The sequence below is a fragment of the Artibeus jamaicensis genome, unplaced genomic scaffold (genome assembly GCF_021234435.1).
Source record: "Artibeus jamaicensis isolate MK-2021 breed Jamaican fruit bat unplaced genomic scaffold, CSHL_Jam_final contig_464, whole genome shotgun sequence".
Lineage (NCBI taxonomy): Eukaryota > Metazoa > Chordata > Mammalia > Chiroptera > Phyllostomidae > Artibeus > Artibeus jamaicensis.
In genome coordinates this window covers 8,412,638-8,428,715 of record NW_026521842.1, presented here as the reverse complement: position 1 = coordinate 8,428,715, position 16,078 = coordinate 8,412,638, and the positions used below count along the sequence as shown (strand labels likewise).

At 41.2% G+C, this 16,078-nt stretch overlaps 1 protein-coding gene across 1 annotated transcript; it reads left to right on the top strand.

Moving 5' to 3' along the window:
• The first annotated feature begins 2,681 nt into the window (after window positions 1-2,681).
• Window positions 2,682-16,078, top strand: ATMIN (ATM interactor). The gene is made up of 4 exons (XM_037145180.2): window positions 2,682-3,026; window positions 10,727-10,852; window positions 11,634-11,833; window positions 12,358-16,078. Exons 1-4 carry the CDS (start codon window positions 2,694-2,696, stop codon window positions 14,168-14,170), a joined length of 2,472 nt encoding a protein of 823 aa, XP_037001075.2. The 5' UTR covers window positions 2,682-2,693; the 3' UTR covers window positions 14,171-16,078.

Here is a 16,078-nt window from a genome sequence, read left to right as displayed (position 1 = left end):
TAATTTTACATTAGGTAAGGTGTCCAAAAGTGAATAATGGCTAACATTTATTGAACACATTTTATGGCAGGCACTGTGCTAAGTATTTTCTATGCTTCTAAGTATTATTTTATTTTCATAACTCTCCTGTAAGGCAGGCAGCATTACTAGTCTTACTCTGCTTTACATGACTACCAAAAGCTTAGGCCAGTCATATTAACCACAGGCAGTCAGACCCAAGAGCCTGCACTCTTAAACAGCATACCAAAAAGAAAGCCCATGGATCCTACCCCACACATAGATTTGGGGGTTTTGTCGTTGGTTTTTGGTTTGGTTTGGTTTGGTTTGGTTTGGTTTGGGCCCACAGGACTTTTTAGACCCTGCAAAGGGACTTTGCACGTGGGGAGAGGTCCTAAATGGAGCCAGTGTAGTCATTAGGGTACTGAAAAGTGGAAGAGAAGAGAGTAAAAGGAGATATAACTACTGAAGAAATCAGTGATACAACGACTCAACTCACCATTACTGACTTTGAGAAGCTGGGAGAGGCAAGTAAACACATTCTTCCCTAGAGGCTCCAGAAGAAATGTTGCCCTGCCAACACCTCAGTCTTAGCCTAGTGACTCATTTGAGACTTCTGATCTCCAGAACGGTGAGATAATGAGGAAAGAATGAAGATAGGGAACATATAAAATGGAGTCATTTTAACCAAGCTGTTAAAATTATTAACAGCTTGGTTAAAACTTCATTGGTTCAACCTTCATAATTATGAAGGTTGAAGCATGAAAGATTCCATTCTTGTTCTAACTAGCCTGGGAACTTAAAATGCTTTTGAACTTTCCAGTCCTGTGTCAATGCCTGGATTTACAAATGGACATGCAGATAACCCTGTGATTGTCCCCTTGAAGGACTCAAGTGCCCAGAATACTGATTACACACCGAAGGACTCACAAATACATCCTCCTGGCATCCATTATCCAGACCATAGGACATGACCAGACGTGTTGGTGCCCATCTTCTGAACCACCTGGAATCCATCATCCTGACTGCCCAGCCTCTGATCAGTATCTATCCCTGACCAATCCTAGGGCTAAGAATACAGAACTGATAACTCTCAAGAATATGCTTTTATCTATAGGAACTTTTAACTTTTTCTTCTTTGGAATGCTTTTTTTGCAAACTCCAAGACACTTGTGTAACTCTTTATCATTTATTTCTAGCCAAAGCCTCCAGGCTCTTTTTGAGTTCCTTCAACAACAACCAGTCTGTGTTGTTTTAAGCCACTAGTTTGGGGTAATTTGTTATTGTAGCAATAGAAAACTAATACAGACGCTAATATATAAAAGTTGGATGCTTTCATATAAAAGTCTTAAAAAACAAATCTAGTGAGCCCTGGCTGGTGTGGCTCAGTGGATTGAGTGCCAGCCTGTGAACCAAAGGGTCACTTGTTTGATTCCCAGTTGGGGCACATGCCTGGGTTGCAGGCCAGGTCCCCAGTAGGGGACACATGAGAGGCAACCACACATTGATGTTTCTCCTTTAAAAATAAAATCTTGAGGGGGGAAAAAAAAGAATCACTCAAGAAACCAGATGGATGCAGTGAGCCAAGGAGCTAATAAATCATTAGCGGGGAATAAGGGGAAAAGTGGGGCCAACCTAGATTGGGGAGCCAACCAAGGAAGGTTAAGACCTGCTCAGTTGTTTTTAGGGCAGGCTTTTTAAGTGCAAAGACCCACTGAAGGTTAACTGGTTGGGGATATCAGAATCTGATTGGTTCCAATTAAAGCTGTATCCTGTTAGGCCAACCCCAGACCCCAATCTTAGGGGGGCATCTGTTTGTCCTGGACAGGGTTGGCAGGCAGTTTCCCAGGCTACAGTTTCCCACCTGGTGATTTTCCATTCCTCCTAGGCCTACCTAGATCTGCCAGTAATATCAAAGATACTAACTGTCCCCCTTTAAACAAAGGATGTATTTCTCATTTCACTGTAGCTCTCACTCCTCCCTTCCATAAACACCTAACCTACTATTCTCATTTACATGACCTACCTAGTGTCTCTAAGTACTTAGGTTTTAGAACCCTGGCCTGAGCTACACTGTCTCTCACACAGTAGTCGAATTTCATCATCAGAAAAAGGCAAGTGAATCCAGCCTCCCTAAAAATAATTGCCAATTATAACAATCCTTTCATTTGCATAATGTGACCTAGGACTAATTAGTTACTTCTCTGCAAAGTGGGGGAAAACTTATAGTACACACCTTCTAATGGCTGTTTTGAGGACAACATAGACACCAAATGAAAAGTGCATCCCCCAGAGTCTGGCGCACAGGGTAAATCCTAAATAAAAGATAGCTGTAACTAACGTACTGTTGCCTGCCCTGCTGTTGAACATTTGGGTTGTTTCCAGTCTTTGGGAAGTAAAGTTTCTGAATGCATTGCTTTTTCTTCTATCCAATTATTGTCTGAGGTCAAGCTTCTAGGAAGGCAAAGAATGGATCAGCGGTACCTCTACCAGTGCATAGGAATCCCAGTGAAGTTTTACAACCCACCACCTGGCAGCGTCTCTTAGCAGACGTGCAGTCAGTCCCTGGCCGGCCAAGGGACTGCTATCTGCCAGTCACGGCCGGATGCTAATGAGCTGAGAGGTCCCGCCCCCTACCGGAAGTAGCAGAGGCGGAGGGCGGGGCTTGAGCTCGTCCAGGCTGCAGTGCGGGAGCTATGGCGGCCTCTGAGGCGGCGGCGGCGGGACCCGGGTCTCTGGCCTCGGGCACCCCGGCCGGCCCGGCGGCCACGAAGGGAGCCGCCGCCGCCTCGGGCCTGTGGGGGCCACCTGGACGGCTGAGGGGTAGCCGGCCGCGGCCTGGGACGGTGAGGCAGCAGTCCGGGGGTCCGACACCAGGGGGGCCAGCCGGGGAGCTCATCCAGCCGTCTGTGAGCGAGCTGTCTCGGGCCGTGCGGACCAACATCCTGTGCACTGTGCGCGGCTGCGGCAAGATCCTGCCCAACAGCCCGGCGCTCAACATGCACCTGGTCAAGAGCCACCGCCTGCAGGTGAGCCGGTCGCCGGACGGCGCCTCCCCAGGCCTGGAGCCGACGGAGCGCCTCGCTTGGGGGCGTGGGTGCGAGTTCGGTTTCCAGGGCTGCGCGGCGCGGGGTCCAGAATGCGCTGTGAGTCCAGCCTCAGCCGGCCCGCTTCGGAGAGGGTCTTCCATCTACGTAAAACGTGCCAAACCGAGGAGGGAGTCGCGGCAGGCCAAGGTGGGAGCTAGGAAGTGGGAACGCGCAATAATTAGAAAACACTGTGTCATGGCACTCGGCTGTCAGGCTCTGACCAGCCAGCCGGGACCAACGGCCTCTTACATCGCGGCCCGGGCATTTGTTTAGCTAGGTCTCACAGCAACTTCGTGAAGTACGGACATATCGTCCTCATTCTACTGATGAGAAACAGGTTGTGAAACCTCACTAGTGTTGGGGTTTAAACACTGGTCTCTGGTCTCTGGTTCTTGCCACCACACCTCCTTCAGGCCTTTAGGTCCTGCCTGCTGTTAAAAAGGAGCACTGACTGTACATGTGGCGGAGCACTGGCAGTCACAAGTTTCAGTGTCGATAAAATCAGCTCAGGAATGAGACCTGAGGGAAATTTCCCCTATGGATCTGCTTTAAGAGAGAACGCGTGTAATAAGAGTCTGAATATCCCTTCCATCTGGTGTAAAATAGGGCGGTGATTTTCAACCTTTAATGCACATCTTATTTTAAAAAGCTTATTAAAAACCCAGATGTTCAGTCCCACCCAGACCTATCAAATCCTAATTCACAGTCATTACAATAGGGAGTTTCCTTCCACTACTTAAGAGTCTTTCTTCGCCAACAGTGACATAATTCAAAACCCTAAGTCACTGAAAGCAGCTTTGTGAATATGTAGCTTTTGACAGTCTGAATTGACAATCTGAATTTAAGAAAGCTTAAATTACCTAGTGTATTGCATGTTCTGTCTATCCACAGGTAAATCCATCTTGGAAACTTCCTTAGAATCAGACTTCTGATAAGATTTTAGCAGCAGAAAGTCTAATGGGGTAATCTCCTTTTAGAAGGTACCAGCTGAACAGAGATGCAACAGCGTTCTCCTGTGAATATTAGGGACCCCAAACAGATTCGGAAATGTAGATGGAGGGATGGTGAGGAAAACTCTGCAGGCGGGCTGTAATTCCTCAGGGTAGTTTTGGGTTTCCTCCAGGACACAGTGAAGTAACTCTGGGAATGGGCTCTGCTTTCATACCGAACTTTAACAGAATCCTTCCTTTTCTTAACCATATTTTAACTTGAGTTGTTGAGTATATATTTGTAGAGATCCTACAGCCTAATCCTTTGGTTCTCGTTAGCTCTTATACAGTAGGCATTCCCTTCCTTCAGTGTCATCCCCTCACTGACAGACAGCTAGGGCACACGACCACATCTGAGCACAAATGCAGCTGCCAGTCTAATGCGGACCTCCTTTGTGTTGGCCCGAACATCAATCAGTCCAGGAAGCACTTCTTAAAGGTTTATATTATTCTTGTCTCTGGAATTGTGGTTTGGAGCTCTACATCTCTCAAGACTTTATGAAGCATCTGTTAAGCATAAAGATAGCATTTAGCCTTCAGGACTGTAATAGTATGTATACAATCTAATTATATTTCTAATTATGTTTTTAAAATGAGTGACGTTCAGGAGTTCTGAAGGTACCAATACAGAAAATATAATAGGCCTAAGAAGGAGGAATATGTTTAAGGAAAATACAAACTTTGACAGTCTTGACTTTAGCATTTTATAGTATCAGTATCCTCCCTTGCTTAGAACCTGTGTAAAGTCATTCTTCCAGTTCTGATTAGATTTATTTTTCAGATTTCTCTTGTGTGAAAACAGCACTGTGTACTCGGGATCTGAACAATGGGGGAAAAAAGGACTTTTCTGAGTTTCCTTCCTAAACCACCAGGGAGACTTGTTTCAGCAGGAATTAAAGAAACCTCTCCAAGAACTATCATTGGTTTTTTTCCTGTCAAACAGGCTCACTTTCCTGATTTATTCTGCCTTTCTCACTATGGTATACAGTGGTCTCTGAGCATCTGCTATCTTGGTGGAAAAGAGGGGGTTCATTTTTTTTAATGAAGGTGGCCTAGGTGACAAAACAGCCATAACCATATGGTAGTGCCCCAGTGTGGCAAATTTCTGCCCTCCCTCTAGCTTCTGAAGAGAAGCACTTGAATTCAGACATCACTCTTTATACTTAATGTTCTCAAAGTTTTGGAAGGAGGAGGCCTGGGGACAAGGACTGACTGGGAGTTACCTGTGGTTTTGAAAGCAGTCTGTGTTTAGACCAGAGACTCCACTACCTGTGAAGTGTGCACCTTCTTTCTGTTCTGACGCTAGTCCGAGTATATCTGGATGGCACATATGCATAAAATATTCAGTGGAAATTTTCCCTTTCATTCTTGGTTATAGCTACTTGCATAATTCTAGTTTCTTTCTTTTCCTAATTATGATAATTTTGTGTTCCCTTCCCCATTAGTTGCTGTGTGGTTCTTATTCTATTCTAATCTTTCTTCACAGGATTCCCTGCCCCTAACCAAATATTCCTTAACAGAAATGATTCACAAACTCTTGTGAAGGACAGTGGATAAGAGCGGGATTATAAGATAAAGGCCACCTTTTGGTTTTATGTGGCTTCTTCAGATATGTCTATATTCCGTATCCTATAAGGAAATCTGGAAATATCCTAGTTCAGCTTTGCCTTAGGGGGGAATACATTGAGAAATAAAAGCTGGGGATTCAGTAAAAGGAAGAGTAGGGGTAAATGGGCATTTGATTGTGAGAAATTCTTTTATTCATTGTGTTTGAAAACAGTTAAAAGGACAGGAGGGATTTTAAAGAACCTCTTATCCAACAACATTTATATTTTTAAAACATGGCATAGATGATCTTGTATTGTGTTCAGCACAGGGGTTTGCTTTTAATGATTTACCTGGAAAGTTTTTTAAAAGCAAAAGAAAGGAACAGTTCCAAGTTGCTCTGTAGACCATATTGTATACAGTCTTCTCATTTTTAATTTACAATAAGAAGACAACAAAGCAAACTACTTTTCTTCTGGATGCTTTCTGTGAAGACAGTCAGATGCTGGCGTAGCTATCATGCCTTTTTCCCTAAGTCTTGCCATGATTATTACAATCCTTCCCTTTTACCCTCTCATCTTCATTTGTGTCTTTCCTTTTACTTTTCTGTATCTTTACTTTTTTTATTGTTCTTTTCTCATGGGTTCTTTTTCAAATTCTAATTAAAATGTTTCATAAACATTTTATGAAATGCTGGTGTAGCTCAGTAGACTGAGCACAGGCCTGTGAACCAAAGGGTTGCCAGTTTGATTCCAAGTTGGGGCTCATGCCTGGGTTGCAGGCCAGGTCCCCAGTTAAGGGGGTGCATGAGAGGCAACCACACATGGATGTTTCTCTCCCTCTTTCTCTCTCCCTTCCCTTCTCTCTAAAAATAAATAAACAAGATCTTTTTAAAAATAGAAAAGGAAAAACTATGGAGACCGTATAAAGATTAATGTTTACCACAGATTAGGAGAAGGGTATTATGAATAAGCAGAGCACAGAATTTTTAGGGCAGTGAAAATATTCTGTATGATACTATATTGTGGATATATGTCATCGTACAATTGTCAAATCATATAAAATGTACAACACCAAGAGTAAATTATAATATATAGACTTTGGGTGATGATAGTAATGTGTCAGTGAAGGTCCATCAATTATAATAAATGTACCATTGTAGAAGGAAATGTTAATAGTGAATCAGGCTGTATGTGTTTGGGGATGGGGGATGTGGGAACTCTGTACTTTCCACCCAATTTTGCTGTGAACCTAAAACTTTTCCAAAGAAATAATAAGTTCATTAATATTTTAAAAAGTGAACAGGCAAATGAGAGCATAATAGGGTGTTTGAAAAGGGGTAATAAAAAGGTTGCTAAGCAGAATTGAGAATGTATGAGAAGTGAGCATGAATTTTGCAGTGCTCCTGTAGGAAGTGTTTCAGGGAACAGTTGACAGCCTAGGACATAGAAGGGGGCCATCTCCCTGGCATAAACTAAGAAGAATTCGATCATGTGAAGTAAATGAAGGATTTTAATATTCTCCCCACATTTCCATTTCTTTCACTGATAACACTAGATAGAAAATATATGTTAATTAAAGTTATTTTATTTAAAAAAAACTAGATGAATTGGTGAAATGGGATGAGTTTGGTGATGAGAGACAGTGTCAGTTATCATTAAGGCTAGCACATGCCAGTGTTTTAACAAACAACACCTTAGTAGGCTTTTACAAAGACATTACTTAATGCAAAGCACTAGTTTAGATTAGCTTATTGGCAATAAGTTGGTCAGCAAATATCTTAATAGGTATAATAATTAGTTGAGTGATATGTAATAAACATGGTTCTAAGCCCTATAACTATTAATTAAATCCTAACAGCAACCCTGAAGTAGGTCCTGTTATTTTATCTACTTTGCAAATAAAGAAACAAGACAGTTAATTTTTTCAAGGTCGCAGGAAAATGGCAAGGTAGAGAATTCAAACTCTGTTAGTTCATATTCCAAATCCATGGGTTTAATCACTATACCAGTGGTTCTTAAGCCAAAGAGCTACACATTAGGATCATCTGGGGAGATTTTAAGACCAAATATAGATTCCTTAATCCCCATCCAAATCTAAATACTCAGAATATTTGAGGTTGGGACCAGACATAGGTGTTTTTTTTGAAGTGCCTCAAGTGATTAACTTTTCACAGGCCACCAAAGTTGAGAACCACTGCCCTACACAGAACTGCCTTTCTAAAAATGCTCTGCAATTAGCATGCAATTGCTCTCTTCCTGAAGCAGTACCAAGAGGTATATAGAATAGTTTCTATTCCTAAGGAATGTAGCTGGGGAGACTAGAATCTAAAAGGAAATGATGGTATTTAAGATGGCTTAAGTTAGGTAAGATCCTGGATTTCATTCAAGGATTGGATCTTTAGATCTGGGTGGTGAGCAGAGCAAGGGAGTTCTGTTTAATGAGAATGCGATCTGGGCTAGGCTCTGCTAATTCAGTACAAAATAATCCTGAGAGTTAACTATTCTGTTTTAGGAATGAGTAAATCAGCTCAGAGAGGTTAAAGACCCTGTCCGTGGCCACACCACAAATCAGTGGTAGAAATGGTTTACAGCCACAGTGCTATTTCCACCATTGCACTCAGTCTGAAGGGAGACAGGAGCATGTGGGACAAACCAGGCCTTCAAAGGGCAGTCATCCAAGAATGGCTATAGAAGGTGAAAGTGGAATTGGAAGTGGGAAGAAGGTTAGACTGAATAGGGGAGTATTTAAAAAGGTAACAGAAAAAGATATGGTTATAAAGGTAGATTGGAGGCACAGTGAGTTGGGATTTTATTTTACATACTTTTTTTTAAGAGTATGAAATGATGTATACAAATACTTTTTGGTATGTCAAATTGTTTCAACACTAGGCTAGGAAGGACAATTATTTATGAGACCACTTATTCAATAAATAATCCAAATAAATATGAATATTTAGAAAGTGTAGTGCAGTAGGACTATAAAAGGATGGACCATTGCACAAGACATGGAGGAATAACTGATGATATGATATCACTGAAAGATAAATTGTTTTTTGTTTTTTGTTTTGTTTTGTTTTTTAGATTTTATTTATTTTTAGAGGGGAAGGAGAGAAGAAGAGAAACATCAATGTATGGTTGCCTCTAGTTTGTCCCCTGCTGGGAACTGGCCTGCAGGGAACTGACCTGCAACCCAGGCATGTGCCCTGACTGGGAATCGAACCGCAATCCTCTGGTTCGCAGGCCCATGCTCAATCCACTGAGCTACACCAGCCAGGACGATGAATTGTTTTTTAAAAATAAAATGGGAATGGCTTCTTCTTCCCTCTAAATGAATGGACATAGACTCAACAAGATCAGCATGTTCCTCTTGAGATCTGTGGGAAAGGAGAGGGAAAGAGTCTTAGACAGGCAGTTACTAATTTCTCCCTTCTTTGGATACACACTGATGGGAAAGAAGGAGGTTGGTATGTTCCTAAAGTAATAAATCCTTTCTCATCAGAATACTAGAGGACCAGAATATCTTGGTTCTATAGAAGCAGCTGAGGCCTGAGCGTGTGTCCTGTTGTTTCCAGTGACCCCTAAAGTCCCACCACTTCCCACCTTCTTTGGGGCTACTTGGAAGGGAATTAGATAAGAATTATACTGGCCCTGACTGGTGTGGCTCAGTCAGTTGGATTGTCATCCAGTATACTAAAAGGTTGCAGGTTTGATTCCTGGTCAGGCCACATGCTTAGGTTGTGAGTTCAGTCCTCAGTCAAAGAGCCTATGAGAGGCAACCAGTCCGTTTTTTTTCTCTCTCTCCCCTCCCCTCCCCTTCCTCTTTGTCTAAAAGCAATGAAAAAAAATGTTCTTAGATGAGGATTTAAAAATTATACTGGAGGTCATCACACTTGAGATACGTCAGCAGAGTATGTCATCAAGGCCAACAGGATAGAGCATTTCAAGCTAAATTAACTTACCAATTACTTGAAAACTCCTAGCCAAAAAGTCATTCACATACTTAACTCTAACTATTAAGATTAGAGTTAATATGTATAAAGTGCTTACAACAGTGCCTGACAATGGTAAAAGCTATGGTAATACTGGCCATTATAATAATGATTAAATTTCAGGCATAGTATGCTATACAAAAGTTGTGTCAACTAGCTTTAGCTCCTTTGGGGGGCAGTGTGACAGTCAGAGAAAGTCACAATGCTGTGTATCAGGAAGGCCAAACATCATAGTGAAGGGGTTTTTTTTCAGGAGTTCACACTGAGACACTGGGGGTAAGATAAAGAGGGAGGAAAGACGTAAGGGTGATGTAGAAACCTTGAGCCTGATAAACTGTAAATATATCATGGGCAAATATAGAAGGTAGCTTTAAGGTGTTGACTAAGAACCTATACAAAATTAAGAGTTTGTGTGCCCTGAACAGAAGACATACCTGGAAGAAAAATCTCAATAGACTGAGAAAAATGCTTCCCAGAATGACAGTTCGCAGTTTCTTTTGCACAGTTGGCATTAAGGAAGAAAGTTAGAAAGATTACAGAAAAGTGGGAGAAAGCAGGCACAGAAATCTTTATGATTTGACTACACGAGAGTTAACAATTATGTCTCTTGAAGGTGATTACACATCTGAGGGATGAAAAAGAGGCATTTCATGCAAATCCAGATGCACAAAAACAATGGACAGAGCTTGTTTGCTTAAAGCAAAGGTCACCTTTTACTGGGAAACTTATAGAGCTGAGGTGTGGCTGCCCACGATGACCTGCCCAATTAGGACTTTATGATCAGACCACCCTGTGAGGTTACTTTCAGTTAGATTTGTCATAGAGCCCCCTTTTCATCCATAAATGGCAGAGATTATAGGTTTAGAACAGGTAAAGAAATGCATAGAATTTTAACATAAATTGAACTATAGTTTATATACTATAAAATTTACCCATTTTAAGTGAATAATTCAATTACTTTAGTATTATACAACCATCATCATTCAATTTTAGGATATTTTCATCTCCCCAAAAAGATCCCTTGTTTCTATCTTTCATCATTCCTTGTTTTCACCCCCAGCCTGTTGTATTGATTTTTTAAAAATAATTATTTAAAGTGGTTTTTTCTTTTTCAGGATGGCATAGTAAATCCAACAATAAGAAAGGATTTGAAAACCGTACCCAAATTCTACTGTTGTCCAATCGAAGGATGTCCTAGAGGGCCTGACAGGCCATTCTCTCAATTTTCTCTCGTAAAACAGGTATTTTACTTATCTTAAGAATACTTCTCTGAGGATGAAATGCAAATAATATAAACCTAGTGTGCATTCTAATTATCTGCCAAATATAACTAGAGAATTGAGCAGAAAATTGCTTGTAAGGATAGTCACCCAAAGGTCTCCCAGTTGGAAAAGATGCGTAAGACGTACTGCAAGTGAAAGAGACATGGCTTGTTCTAGAAGGGAAGATGTCCAGAAGTGGATTCAGAGAGAAAGAGAAAACAATCACTTCAAAGAATGAGAAAAATGTGTATGTCATCTCGCTTGTGTGAATCTTTGTGCTTCCAAGGTCAGACAAGTAAGGCGCAGAGGAAATGTTCTCCCAAAGGAGTAAGAAGTTGCAGAATGCCACAGAAGAAGAATTTTAGAAGCAGCTGTCTTAGAAGGAGGAAGGGGCACAGCAACTGGGGAAAGAGGTGATTCAGGACCAGAAGAGATTGGCAGCTGAAATACTTCCTGACAGTTTGCTGGAGGGAGGTTGTATAAAAAATATTGCAGACACTTTTTATTCTGCCTGCAGCACTTATTTGTAGATCAGAGCCTAAATCCTGGGTGCCATAGATTGTTTCTACAACTGTCTCCATACTTTTCACAAAGCAAAAGTGATAGAAGAGGCATATGAGAAACTGCAACTTACCTGCTTTTATATTCTTTTGATGTGGACTGCTATGTTTTATCATGTAAAATCATTGTATGTTGATGGCTTTTGAAACATTTTGAGCATTTGCAATTCTTTATTCTGATCCCTTTGTGTTCTTCCTAGCACTTCATGAAAATGCATGCCGAAAAGAAGCATAAATGTAGTAAGTGCAGCAATTCGTATGGCACTGAATGGGACTTGAAAAGACATGCAGAGGACTGTGGCAAGACCTTCCAGTGCACATGTGGCTGTCCCTATGCCAGTAGAACTGCATTACAGTCTCATATCTACCGAACTGGCCATGAGATACCTGCAGAGCACAGGTAAAGGGGAAGAAATGGCGACCCAAAAGTCAGTAGCTGTGAGAAGAGTTTCTAATGAAACTTCCTGGAAAGCCCTTAGTGTAGGAGGAAAGGAGGAATAGTGGAGAAGAGATGTGACGTGGAAGAACTTTTGGAAATGGCAGCAGTACTAGCAAAGGATCCATGCTGACTTGACCCAGATCTTCTTCCTTAATCTTTTTGCCAACTTCTTTTGGTGGTCCCTTATCATGAAACTGTACTTTCAAATTTATACTTGGAGTACTAGCTTTGTAATTTAGAAATAATAAATGTTGCATTGTATAATCTGTTAGCTTCCTTATGCTCACATATCTAGATTGAGTTCTCATACTTAGAGCTTTAATACCCAAAAGAAATAGCATTTGGGTATGCTTCCTCCTTCCCTGTTTGCATGTTTCTGAACTTCTGCCTGCCATACAGCAGACCCAGTTCTCAGAGGGCTGCAAAGGAAGGGATTTCTCTTCGCTGGGTTGAGTCTGACCTCTTTACTCTGTCACTGTTTTCAGGGATCCACCTGGTAAGAAAAGGAAAATGGAAAACTGCCTGCACAACCAGAAGTTGTCCAGTAAGACCACTGAATCACTGAGCAACCAACCAACCCCCAGAACAGACACTCAAGAATTAGAAACTTCAGAAATAAAGCTAGTGACTTCTTTTGAAGACTCTTGTGGCTCTAACGCCAGAAAGCAGACTCTTACAACAGCTCCAAGATATTCTCAGAAGTTACTTTTACCAAAGCCCAGAGTGGCTTTGGTTAAACTACCCGTTATGCAGTTTTCTTCTGTGCCTGTCTTTGTGCCTACAGCTGACTCCTCGGCCCAGCCTGTGGTGTTAGGTGTCGATCATCAGGGCTCTGCCCCGGGTGCTGTGCACTTACTGCCCTTGTCCATGGGAACCCTGATCCTCGGCCTTGATTCAGAGGCCTGCTCTCTCAAGGAGAGCCTCCCTCTTTCAAAAATTGTGAATCCTGTTGCTGTTGAGCCAATAAGTACAGGTGTTCAAGTGAACTTGGGTAAAAGTTTGTCTAATCCTTTACATGAACTAGGGAACACGTGTCAAAAGAACAGCATTTCTTCAATCAATGTTCAGACAGATCTGTCTTATGCCACACAACACTTCATACCTTCTACACAGTGGGTGAGCCCTGATTCCTCTGTATCGTCTTGTTCTCAAACTGATTTGACATTTGGTTCTCAAGTCTCCCTACCCATTAGTGTTCATACACAAACGTTTTTGCCCGATTCTAAGGTGACTTCATCTATAGCTGCTCAGACTGATGTGTTTTCAGATGCCTGTTTCCAGTCAGGTGGGGTCTCCAGAGAAACTCAAACCAGTGGAATACAAAGTCCAACAGATGACCGAGTACAAATGGACCAAGCTGTAATGTGTGGAGACATTTTTGAGAGTGTCCATTCATCATACAGTATTCCTACAGACAATATTATAAGCAGCAGCTTAGTAGGAGAGACTGTAACTCATGGTTTGTTACCTCAGAACCACCCTAAGACGTTAAATCAAGATACTGGGAAACCTGCGCCAATTATAAACTTCAGTGCACAGAACAGTATGCTTCCTTCACAGAACATGACAGATAATCAGACCCAAACTATGGATTTATTAAGTGATTTAGAAAACATTTTGTCAAGTAATCTGCCTGGTCAGACACTGGACAGTCGTAGTCTTCTGTCTGACACAAATACTGGACCTGACACCCAGCTGCCATCTGGCCCAGGCCAGAATTCTGCGATTGATTTTGACATTGAAGAGTTCTTTTCGGCCTCAAATATCCAGACTCAAACTGAAGAGAGTGAGCTTAGCACCATGACCACGGAGCCAGTCTTAGAATCACTGGACATAGAAACCCAAACTGACTTCTTACTTGCAGACACTTCTGCCCAGCCCTACAGTTGTAGGGGAAACTCTAATTTCTTAGGCCTTGAAATGTTTGACACACAGACACAGACAGACTTGAACTTCTTTTTAGATAGTAGTCCTCATCTGCCTCTGGGAAGTATTCTGAAGCACTCCAGCTTTTCCATGAGTACTGATTCATCTGACACAGAGACCCAGACTGAAGGGATCTCCACTGCTAAAAACATATCTACTGTAGAAGGCAAGGTTCAGTTGAACAGTACAGAAACACAAACCATGCATTCTGGCTTTGAAACCCTGGGGAGCTTGTTCTTTACCAGCAATGAAACTCAGACAGCAATGGATGACTTTCTTCTTGCAGATTTGGCCTGGAACACGATGGAATCTCAGTTCAGCTCTGTAGAAACTCAGACGTGTGCAGAACCACACACAGTCTCCAACTTCTAAAAACGGAGTCCACATGTGGGATGCATTTGCAATTTCCTTCTGGATTTAGAAAATGAAGAGTAGAGAAACAGTATTAACTCTGTTGAATGTAGTTGATAGGCAGTTGCTCTGATTCTTTGAGGTTCTTTGCCTTTTGTACTTGTAAACATGAAATTTGTGTATAAATGTGAGTGTTATTATAAATTGAAGATGTTGATCTAAAAAGGATTGCATTGCATTGCCTACATTTGCCCTTTCATTTGCTAGCTAGTCTTTCCATACTTAAGAAAAAAAAGGAATTTCACACCTTCAAAACCCATCTAAGTCATGTAGCTGAAGCCAAGCTTACCAGTTACTAGGGTACAGACTTTTCAAATCTCCACAGTATTTTAGTCTAAGTGTTACTTCAATTGCACCTAACATATTTTTGATAGTGCTTGTTAGAAATTCATGCTTCCTGATACTAATACTTAAAGAAATGTAATGCTGCACCATCAGATTTAAATGCCAGTGTTTAGATGGTTTGAGACTCATGCTTTCTGCAGCTTCCTCTGCCTTGACATCTCTTTTCTGACTTGCAGACACAAAAGAAAACATCTGCCTTTAGCTTTCCAGGCAGTTTTCATGTAGTGTTTACCATCCTGTCTCTACATGAACTATTGATAGCAAAGTAAATGTACAGTACTTTCTTCACAAGACTTGTGTTGTAAAATTACTGCTTAAAGTAGTAGCAGCAGGCACTTAGTGTAAATAGTGGTCCTTCTAGTCTAAATAACAGTCATTCCAATGGGTTGTGGAATCATGCCTATTAGCTTATTCCAGAGTGTGCCCTACAAACACCACCACCTGTTCTCTAAGTAGGCCAGAGAGAACATTGGTGTTCCCTCTGCTCTATGGTGGTGCTCCAGAACTGTTTGTCTAACTGCATGGGCTGATCTGAGTTTTGTCACTCTAAATTTTTAAAAAATGGAAAAGGATATTTCCCACTAAATTTCAATACATTGCATTAGCTTGAAAGGGAAGCGTGCAATCAAACAAAGTGAATCTTCTTTTCATCCACCTCATTTCCTTAAATAAGGAAAGACATTGGTCTAGCAAAGATATTATTTGTGCCTTGAGGATAGCAATTATAGAATAGATCCAGCTTCTGCATTTTGTTGCTTTATTTGTTTAGAAAGGGTAATACCAGCCAGTCAAAGAAAACTGAGGTGAAGACCTATTGCTTCAATAATCAAGAACATCTGTTTTGAGATGGGAGCACGGTCAAGGATGCTTTGGTGATATTTAGGAGATGCTGAATTTTTTATTGTTGGCCTGCTTTCAGGCAAGTAAAAGACTGTAGCCTAAAGTTAGGTTTCCACCTTTACCAAAAGAAAAAAGTTCTACCTTCTGTGGCACATGGTTGTGCTGCTAAAGGATAAATCCCCCAAACCTAGGGAGGGGACTAATAATTCATTAAATTGTGTTGTTAATTCCTATTTAATAGAATTATTGTTCATAATGGGTAAATAGCATATCCTGAGCAGATGAATTTGACCTGGTAGATAAAAGTTTGCTTTGGTCAAGTTGCCTATGAATATGGATTTCAAAACAAACATAAAGCCTTAACTTAGGATTTCATTATGTTTTAGGATCATCACTGCCTTAATGTTCACACATTTATTTAAGTCCTCCTAGTAAAGGAGAAATGCATGTTTATGGCTTTTTGTACATATAAACGCAGTGGTCTATGGCTTTAATTTTTTTGTTTTTTGTTTCTGTGACAATGTTTGTTAATCCAGCCAATAGAGTTATTTACAGAAAATGGAGCATGTAATAGTTCTTTATGTACATGTAAGAACTGTGTCCCCCAAAACCTTAGTCACCTGAATTGTTCTAGGATTATTTGTGAAAACTGAAAATTGTTGATTAAAGAGAATTTTCCCTTTA